At 41.4% G+C, this 10525-nt stretch overlaps 1 protein-coding gene across 2 annotated transcripts in view; it reads left to right on the top strand.

Moving 5' to 3' along the window:
* The window catches only part of CHD1L (chromodomain helicase DNA binding protein 1 like), a 59171-nt gene extending 52246 nt beyond the window's left edge, over window positions 1-6925 (top strand). For both annotated transcript variants that reach the window (XM_042993935.1, XM_042993937.1), the window contains 4 exons: window positions 2872-2942; window positions 4531-4645; window positions 5385-5493; window positions 6593-6925. In XM_042993935.1, the coding sequence (XP_042849869.1) occupies window positions 2872-2942; window positions 4531-4645; window positions 5385-5493; window positions 6593-6668 (371 nt within the window). In that variant the 3' untranslated portion in view covers window positions 6669-6925. The remainder of the gene's footprint in view (window positions 1-2871; window positions 2943-4530; window positions 4646-5384; window positions 5494-6592) is intronic.
* The last annotated feature ends 3600 nt before the right edge of the window (window positions 6926-10525 follow it).

Raw genomic sequence — 10525 nt, forward strand, 5'->3', positions numbered from 1 at the left:
ATCAGAAGAGTTAATATCATTAAAATGTCATGCTACCCAAAACCATCTCTAGATTTAATACAGTCCCTACCAAAATTCCAATGGCATTTTCTACAGAAATAGAAATAGAAATAGAAATAAATCCTGAAATTTGAGTGAAACCACAAAAGAGCTTGAACAGCCAAAGCAATCATCACAAGAACAAAGTAGGAGGCATTATACCTCCTGATTTCAAACTGTGCTACAAAGTGATACTAATTAAAACAGTATGGTAACAGCATAAAAATAGACACCTAGACCAATGGAACAGAATACAGAGCCCAGAAATAAACCTCTACATATATGGCCAACTAATATTTAATAAGGGAGCCAAGAATATCCAGTAAGGAAAATGTAGTCTCTTCAGCAAATGATGTTGGGAAAACTAGACAACCAGATGCAGGAAAGTAAAATTGGACCCTACCTTACTCAAAAAAAATTACCTTAAAATGGCTCAAAGACAAAGCATAAAACCTGATACCATAAAACTCCTGGAAGAAAACCTAGGAAAGAAGCTCCTTGAGATTGGAGAGGACACCAAAAGAACAAACAACAAAGGAAAAATCAACAGGTGAGATTACATCAAACTTAAAAGCTTCTGCACTTCCGAAGAGCCAACAGAATGGAAGGGCAACTTACAGAATGGGAGAGAATATTTGAAAATCATATATTGGATAAGGGGTTCCTATTCAACATTTATAAAGAACTCAGACAACTCAACAGAAACAATAGTCAATCTGATTAAAAAGTGAACGGAGGAACTAAATAGATATTTTTCCAAAGAAGATGTACACATGGCCAACTGGGAATGGAAAAGATGCTTAACATGAGTAATCATCAGGGAAATGCAGATCAAAACTACAATGAGATATCACCTCACACCTGTTAGAATGGCTGTCCTCGAGAGACAGATAATGAGTATTGAGGATGTAGACAAAAGGGAACCCTCATGCACAACTGGTGGGAATGCAAACTGGTGCAGCCACTATGGAAAACAGTATAGAGGTTCCTCAAAAAATTACAATTAGAGCTATCATATGATCCAGCAATACCACTTTTGGGTATATAGTCAAAGGAAATGAAAACATATAACCCCATGTTTAATTTTAGCATTATTCAAAATAACCAAGATACAGAAACAGCTTAAGTGTCTATGTCCCTTATAGGTAGAATCTAAAACAAACTTATAAAAAAAAAAAAAAAAAAAACTAGAGTGAAATGGTGGTTTACCAGGGGTTGGTGGAAACGGGAGAGATAATGTTTAAGGATATATACTTGCATTTAGTAGATAAATAAGTCCTGGAGATCTAATGCACAGTACAGGGACTACAGACAACAAAACTCTATTACAAACTTTAAAATTGCTAAGAGAGTAGGTCTTAATTGTTCCCACCACTAGATGGAATGACGATTATGTGATGTGATTGAGGTGTTAGCTAATGCAGCAGTGGCAATCGTATTGCAGTATAAATGTGTAAAATCAGTATGTTGTACACCTTAAGCTTACATGATGTTCTGCCAGTTACATCTCCATAGGAAAAGTAGAAAGTAAGTGTTGGTGAGGATGTGGAGAAGTTAGAACACTTGTGCGCTGTTAGTGGGAATGTAAAATGATGCAGCCATTATGGAAAACAGTATGGTGTTTCTTGAAAAAATTAAGAATAAAATTACCATCGGGCACCTGGGTGGCTCAATCGGTTAAGCATCCAACTTCGGCTCAGGTCATGATCTCATGGGTCGTGAGTTCGAGCCCCGCGTCAGGCTCTTTGCTGACAGTTCAAAGCCTAGAGCTTACTTCAGATTCTGTGTGTCTGTCTCTTTCTCTCTCTGCCCCTTCCTGCTCACAGCCTTTGTCTCTCTCAAAAATAAATAAACGTTAAAACAAGATTTTTAAAAAGAATAAAATTACCATAAAATCTAGCAACGCCTCTTATAAAGAACTCAGGCAATAACTCAAACAGGTATCTGTATGCCCATGTTTATATCAGCATTATTCACTGTGACCTAGAGGTAGAAGTAACCCAAGTGTCTGATGGATGAATGGATAAACAGTGTGGTATATACATACAGTGGGGTATTATTCAGCCTTGGAAACCAGAAAATTCTGACACATGCTTTACAGCATGGATGAATCCTAGGGACGTTATGCCAAATGAAGTAAGCCAGTCACAAAAGGAGTATAGGGGTACCTGGCTGGCTCATTTGGTTGAGCGTTCGACTTTGGCTCATGATCTCCTGGTTCGTGAGTTTGAGCCCTGCATCTGGCTCTGTGCTGACAGCTCAGAGCCTGGAGCCTTCTTTGGATTCTGTGTCTCCCTCTCTCTCTGCCTCTTCCACACTCGTGCTCTCTCAGTCACCCAAAAATAAACATTAAAAAAACAAAAACCCAAAAGAATGAGTATTGGGTGGTTCTGCTTAGATGCTGTAACTATAGTAGTCAGATTGACAAAGTAAGAGTGATGGTTGTAGGGGAAAGGGAGAAATGAGGTTTCATGAGTATAGAGTGTCAGTTTTGCAAGGTGAAGAGAGCTGTGGAGATTGATGGCATAGCACTACTGAGCTGCTTGCTTAAAAATGGTTAAGATGGTAAATTTTATATGAGGTATATTTTACCATAATTAAACATTAAAAAAATAAAAGTTTTTGAGCAAAAAGGAAAAAATTCAGGAGTGCATCATGTGAGTACCTGGCTGAGGCAGTCACTGAGGCCAGGAGTGTGAGAAAAGGTGAGATTGCAGCCTGATTGGCTGTGGGAAAGGAAGGAACCAGGGGCATTCACAAGAGCCCCTCTTCAGAGGTCTCAGTCTGGAGTGAACCTCATATTCTGTCTGTTGCTCTTTTATTTTACCTCAGACTTGAATTTGGGAGGTGTCCTTTTATTTCCTATTGATGATAAAGAGTCAAGAAACAAAGGCCAAGATTTGGTAAGTAAAAAAACCACTTCTTTTATGAGAACTAAATTTTGGCTCACCTCACCTCCCCTTGAAACCTCTCCTGTCTGCTGGCCTGTCAGTGTATTAGTTTGTAAGGGCTGCCATGACAAAATGCCACCAATAGGTGGCTTAGAAAACATAAATTAATTTCTTTACAATTCTGGAGGCTACCAGCAGGGCTGATTTCCTCTGAGGCCTTCTCCTTGGCTTAGGGACGGCTGCCTCTCTCTGTGTCCTCACATGGTCTTTCTTCTCTGCACGTGCATCCCTGGTGTCTCAGCATGTGTCCAGATTTCCTGTGAGCACACCAGTGAGGCTGGATTAGGTACCACCCTAAAGGCCTCACTTTAACTTACTTGCTTCTTTAGAGGCCCTGTCTCCACATACAATCACATTCTAAAGTACTGAGGGTTGGGGCTTCAACAAAGGAATTCGAGAGGGCACAGTTCAGCCCATAACAAGCAGGTTGGGCCTCTGGCTCCACCGCACCCACTCCGTCCCCCCCTTGCTTCTGTCCATCACAGCCCCTGGAACACTGTTCTCGCTAACTTGCTTGTTTCCTGCACTGACCTCAGGTGGGCTCCTTCCAAGGGTGTCGACCCATTTTCTTTTTATCCTCAATACACGCAGTACCAGCTCATAGGAAGTGCTCAGGAAACTCTTACTGAATAAGAAAACCTGACAGAACTCTGAGCATTTCATCGTTTATTGTGTAAAACACCGTGTTTAGTAGCCAGCTATGAGCAGAGGAGAGGAGCCGAGGCAGATTTCCTCTGCCTGCATTAAAATTCTCCTTTTGCATCTTAAGTGTCTCTCCTACTTGCCAGTCCTTTAGAATTCCTGTAAGAGGTTTCATTTCCTGCACTTAACCTGGCTTTCTCAAGGGCCTGAATTCATATTCAAATTTAGAGCCAAATCTTACTGACTTAGAAAAGAAATTTAGAAACTGAGCTGAAAGAGGTATATTTGCTTGAGGTTGGTTGCCCCTGTGGCTGACAACAGTCATTCGTTCAGTCATTTCTAAAATGCTAAAGAATGTGAACAACACCGTGGTTGTGCATAAATGCTCAGAATCCAGTGACTCAAGAAAACTGTTTACAACTGGTTATGATGTGACTGTAGTGATGTCAGTCCCAGATATGTTCCCTTAGCCCTGTCTCCAGTCCTGTCCCGTTCCGCCCCCCCCCCCCCCACCCCGCCTTAGGTTAGGACACGGTGGGAGTTACTTGAACATAGATGGAAGACACAGGAACCTGTAAAGTCCTTTCTGCTTCTGAGACTCTGAAAAATTCTCTTTGCTGCTGAGAAAACTTAGGAAAGACAGCATGTTTTGGACCCTGGTTTTAACATACCTTTTAAAAGAAGAGGTGCTTGTGTATTAAGTTACCACAAAATAAAACAATTATGATGGAAGATTAAGTCATGAATTTGGTAGGACAGGGTTGTTCAGCAGAGCATCCAGAACAGATGGAGACAGAGCCTGTCAGGGGAATGCTTGTGCCTCCTCCACGGCAGGGCACTTAGTTGACAGTGCAGCCGTCTCGTGTCATGTCAACCATGTGATGGCTGTTCCTCCTAGTTGGCCTTGATTGTGGCTCAGCACCGTGATCGCTCCAATGTCCTGTCTGGCATTAAGATGGCAGCCCTGGAAGAGGGCCTGAAGAAGATCTATTTAGCAGCAAAGAAAAAGAAAGGTAAGCTTTTCATCTGTGTTCAGGAGTAGGTGAATTTCTGTTTCCAGGCATGTGATAGGATTTTCAAAAGGAGGTGAGAAATGTCAAGACCTCATTCACTATACATGGTAAAGGTGAAGCCCCCCATAGGAGACCATGCAAGTAACCACCACATCATCTTGTATTTGAATAGCCTCCCTTCCTTTCCCAAATCACGTTTGTATCCGTTAGCTCTGTGGACCATCTCCCTCCACTGGGGTATTTGTATCACGATTTTGCTGATGAGGAAGCTGAGGACCAAAGATGTAGTGATCTGGTCAGATAGGATGTTGTTTATCCTAGCTTTTGGAGAGCTACACACAGTCCACATTAGCAGACCATTCTCTGCCAAAAGTCGGAGTGAAGTTTTGTTTCCAAACCCAGTCTGCCTCAGAGTTTGTTGAAATGATTGACTCTTAAAGAATCTGTTTATCTCCAACATTGATCATGATTCTATTTCCATCGTACCTACTTATTTCCAGGGCCGGTAGGTCTTTGTGTTCGATAGAATTATTTAATTTTTCCCATTACAGTCCCTCCCCAGAACATCTTTGACATTGTACTTGTAGGCTTTGTGTGGGATACCCCATGATTACACATGTTTTGTCCATTGGAAACCACCAAGTGACTCTGCGAGTAGTTTTCTCTTAATGTATATTTTATACTGATTCAAATTTTGATGAATGAAGACATCATAATCTATGTTCTTTCTTTTTAACAGCAAGTGTTCATCTTCCACGCATTGGACATGCCACAAAAGATTTTAACTGGTATGGTACCGAGCGACTTATTCGGAAACACTTGGCCGCAAAAGGCATCCCAACTTACATGTATCCTTTTGCCATCTTAGTAGTGTGTTCCCTCAGCTGAGAGGAAAAAGTCTCACATTTTCTGTTATCACTATTTAATCTAAGGCCAAGCCTTCTGCTGCTACATTATTACTCTGCGCCTCACCAATGAGACAAGAATAAAGTACTTTGTAACTTGGGTATGGACGCTTGTATTCAAGCATTTCTGGGTGCTGGCCACTAGATTGAAAGGTTTATGAAGGGGGGAATTTATTGAATAATTGCCATTTGATAACAGTGAATCTTTTCACATCAGTTCTCTAGTTCATCAGTTCTTTAGGCCTGTAGACCAAGGCCTAATTTTAAGAAGTTAACTCTGATCAGTAAAACGAACAATTAACCAAGCAAACAAATGAGTGAACTATTTTAGTTTTGAACCTATTCATTGTATTCTTAGGGCACAGTGTGGAATTCTTTTTGACCATTAGACTAGTATTTTCTTCTAATGATCTCCCTGCTGTATCAGTTAGCATTGTTTGAGTCCAAAAATCACTAGAAGCTGGATTGACCCCCAAGTGCTATCATCATAGAGAAACTCCATCTTTTTACTTACTGGAATTAATTCACTTCAGTGTTATTTTTCAAGACACTTATTAAATCACTATAAAAACTTAGCAGAAAAGATATGTTTTATATGCTTGTGTAACTCAAGCAGTATCAAGAGTTTTAATAACCAGATCACAATAGTAGTAGTAAGTACTAACAGTTTTGCAGGAATTTATGATATGGTGAGAGGAAATTAAGGAATGCTACTTCTGGAGTGATTATTTCAATAATTATTAAACTAGAGGGGCGCCTGGGTGGCTCAGTCAGTTGAGCATCCAACTTCGGCTCAGGTCATGATCTTGCGGTCAGTGAGTCCGAGCCCCGCGTCGGGCTCTGTGCTGACAGCTCGGAGCCTGGAGCCTGCTTTTGGATTCTGTGTCTCCCTCTCTCTCTCTCTCTGACCCTCCCCCGTTTATGCTCTCTCTCTGTCTCAAAAATAAATAAGCTTAAAAAAAAAAATGATTAGAGAATTTGTAGTTTTAGTAAAATTGATTTTAAAGTGATAAACTACATCTTCCTTGACTATCCTTATCAGATATTACTTTCCTAGAAGCAAAGCTGCAACTTTTCATTCACAGTCCTCTTCTTCCTCAGGACAGCCAGTGCCTTAACAGTTGGCCAGCGTCAGGTCCAGCTATTTAGCAAGCAGTTGAGATCTTTGCCCAGAGCTACTGATTTAGAGCATTTCAAAAAAGGAGTCCAGACCTGGTGCGTCTCTGAGATCCTGTGTGTTCTGATACCTTGTTTTGTTCTCCAGGATGTTACTCTGATTTGGTACCTGTAATACAGGGAGGCACAACTTAATCTGGAAAGTTCCCTGGCAGTTTGCCAGGACTCCAGTGTGCATAGCTGTTTGCATAATAATAAATTTTCTATCTCTAATTATTCATTGCTTTCATTGTTTCATTGCTTTCTTTCTCCTCAGCCTAGTTTTCTTCCCTCCGACAGACTAATTTCTTTACAGAGGGCTAGGCTATGTGGATGAAGGAGAAATGACAAGCAATAGAACAGATTGGTCTGGGAGAAGGAAGTACCTTCAGCCAGTTCATGTTTTCGGAAGACAGGAGTCAAGGGGCAGACATTTGAGAAGTGAGATTCCTGGTGCAGATGAGTGGAGTCCCCCTGCCCTTCTTTTCCACAGCTCAGTATCAAGATCGGGAGACAAAACATTGGCCTTAGAGGCCTGTCACTTGTGACTTGAGAGAAACCAGAGGATCACCGTTCCCTTTCCCACCAAATTGAGCTCAGCAAAATCAGGGAATTGTGGAAATGCACAAAGCTAGCACAGAATGAGTAGTGGTAATGGGGAGGGCAGGGCGCTGAGAACCACAAGAGAGGGAGTCTTGCGGGGAGACACTATATAAACTGTGACTTTTTATGCGTTTGTATGTGAAATCTTGGTCTTGGCTGACTATCTTCAACAAGCCTGACTTCTGCTTTTAGGACCTCAATATCCTGAGGCCTACAGAGACCTCTCCTGAAGCTTAACCCTAGGCCACTGATTCGGGAACCCTGGCTAGTGGTGTATTCAGATTCAGGACCATGACCTTCTAAGGAAGGTGGCGTCTTTAGCACCTGGGTTGTGCGGTTCTGTTGGACTGCCTCCCTGGCACCTTCACCCTTCAACAATTCAACATCTGTGTTGAAGACCTATTAGACCCTAAATTCATGAGTCCTTCATTTTTTTTCTCCTAAAACTTCTTTCATTTTTACTGCCTCTTAACTTTCACTCTTCCTGCTAGGCCTTGACACATAGGTTATTATAATAACTTGAACCTCTTGACTGGGATCTTAAGTCTCTCCTGTAATAGACATAGAGTTGGAACTCTTTAAAAAGGAAAAATAGTGAAACCTAAGCTAATGCACAGGTAAGTTGTCATGCCTTCAGAAGCAGCCTAGGTGCAAATTGGTGGGTATTAGCAAATGCAAAGAAAACTTGATTTGCGGAAGCTGTATGCTGTCCTGGTCATTTCTCATGGCAGAGCGCACCGGGCCAGCTGTGAATGTTTCTGAACGTCTGAGAGAAGCATTAGAGCAGGGAACTCCCCATCAAAGAGAACACAGCTGACCTTTCAGGGACACAGTTGTTCTGGGGGGGAGAGGTGCTTCATTTGTACCCTGCACTCTGTCCCCCAAGCTCCAGTCATATGAGCTTTTTCTTCTGGTTGCAGGCCCTGGACCATGAACCTCTGTCTCATGAGAAGTTGGGCAAAACAACACTTAAGATTAGAAAACCCACATACTACATTCTCCCATAAATAGGGGGTTACCTGTTCGTGGTCACCCCCTGCTTTGTCCACCTCAGCAATTCAGAGTCCTCGCCGCTGCCCTATATCTCCATACGGCCTTCCTACCTTTTCTGTCATTGTGTGGGGCAGAGAAAAGCTACCTACTCTGTTCATCCCAAGGATTTTGTTCTCTTTTCTTCCATAGCTTATGTGGTGTCTCTCCCGAGCAGATGGGAGTCCCCAAATGTGGGGTGACCATCGGGCAGAACCTGATGGCGTGGGCAGTGAATTCACCAGAGGCAGAACAAAGGAGATGGAAATTCATTGAATACACCACAAGGGGGTGGCAGGCAGGAGAACAAAGGAGAGGCTGTCTCCAGGAAGGCAGTGCATGGGCTGTTTTTAAAGAGGGAAGGTGAGGAGGTATGGGGATGTGTGGAATTTTTTGGTAACTGTACCTGGTTCCAGGTAAGTAGCTCATTGGTTGGTTAGGGCCTGTGGCTATATTGAGGTGGGTTGCCCAGTGGGCTTGTTTGTATTCAGCCAAGTGGTTGATGTGGGCCCTTTCTATATTCCGTTGTTCAAGCCTGTTTGCCTAAAAGCAGCCTCTACACTTAACTTTGATGCCATCTAGCCTGCCTCTTTGAGGATGCTAAGACAGAGCTATGAGGACAATACAAGATTTTATTCACTGATGAGCTTTTGTCGAAAAGTTTGTACCCTCAACATAAGTATAAAAACCCTGCTTATTGAGATAGCAAGGATCTTAAGTCTACTGAAATTTCCCATATGTACAACCTGATATTTTCTTGATTTTTTTAATTTAATTTTTTATTTTTAAAAATTTACATCCAAATTAGCATATAGTGAAACAATGATTTCAGGGGTAGATTCCTTAGTGCCCCTTCCCCATTTAGCCCATCCCCCCTCCCACAACCCCTCCGGTAACCCTCAGTATCTTCTCCATATTTATGAGTCTCTTCTGTTTTGTCCCCCTCCCTGTTTTTATTTTTGTCTCCCTTCTCTTATGTTCATCTGTTTTGTCTCTTAAAGTCCTCATATGAGTGAAGTCATATGATTTTTGTCTTTCTCTAATTTCACTTAGCATAATATCCTCCAGTTCCATCCACGTAGTTGCAAATGGCAAGATTTCATTCTTTTTGATTGCCGAGTAATACTCCATTGTATATATATATATACACCACATTTTCTTTATCCACTCATCCATCGATGCACATTTGGGCTCTTTCCATACTTTGGCTATTGTTGATAGTGCTGCTATAAACATGGGGGTGCATGTGTTCCTTCGAAACAGCACATCTGTATCCCATGGATAAATGCCTAGTAGTGCAATTGCTGCGTCATAGGGTAGTTCTAGTTTTAATTTTTTTGAGGAACCTCCATACTGTTTTCCAATATTTTCTTGATTTTTAATAAATTGTCCTTTACTTTTTTAAACAAGCCTATGACTTGTTTAATTTTTTGGCCATCAATCTAAAGTATATATGAAGTTAATTAACCTTCATCAAGTATAACTTGAAACAGCCATTTTATAGCCCCAAACCATCTCTAGGCCAGTGGGGTTTTCTTTGCTGTCTACTAACTGCAGTATGGATTTTAGCACTTCTAACCTTCCACCATAATGTAACTTACTTCCCAAAGACATGGTGCAGTTTCCTACTTGGGGTTTTGCTCATCATTCTGGTTCCTCTCCCTGAACTGCCTTAAATCCCTTCCCCTATCCAACTCTCCACTGTCCCCTATCAGATCTGGTTTGAAGAATCCAGAAAAAGGCATTCCCTATAGTTGTACAAAAAGGTAATCACTGTGTTTGCTAATAATTGTGTTTACAGCACTTTGTTGTACCTCATACTGTATTCATTGGTCTATTAGCCCTTGCTGAAATACTAAGGTCTTTGAGAAAGATGATTTCGCATATCGCACAAAGCAATTAGTAGGCACTTAAATACGTTTGACTTGAAATGGTATTGGGATAACTGACTAGCAATTTGGGAAAAGTATCAGACTTCCCCCATATATTATAAACTCCAGATGGCTTAAGTATTTAAATATAAAACTTGAGAAGACAGAAACTTGTCATTTTTTTGGGTATCTGACTAGCAGCTGCCCTTTGAAACTTCTCAAAACTTCTCACTAAAATATCAGTGGCATTAAGGTGAAGACTCACAACCACACTTTAAATAGACCACCAACCAAATGCCAGAATATGAGAGGAAATG

This window comes from Panthera tigris, chromosome C1 (genome assembly GCF_018350195.1).
Source record: "Panthera tigris isolate Pti1 chromosome C1, P.tigris_Pti1_mat1.1, whole genome shotgun sequence".
In the NCBI taxonomy this organism is placed as follows: domain Eukaryota; kingdom Metazoa; phylum Chordata; class Mammalia; order Carnivora; family Felidae; genus Panthera; species Panthera tigris.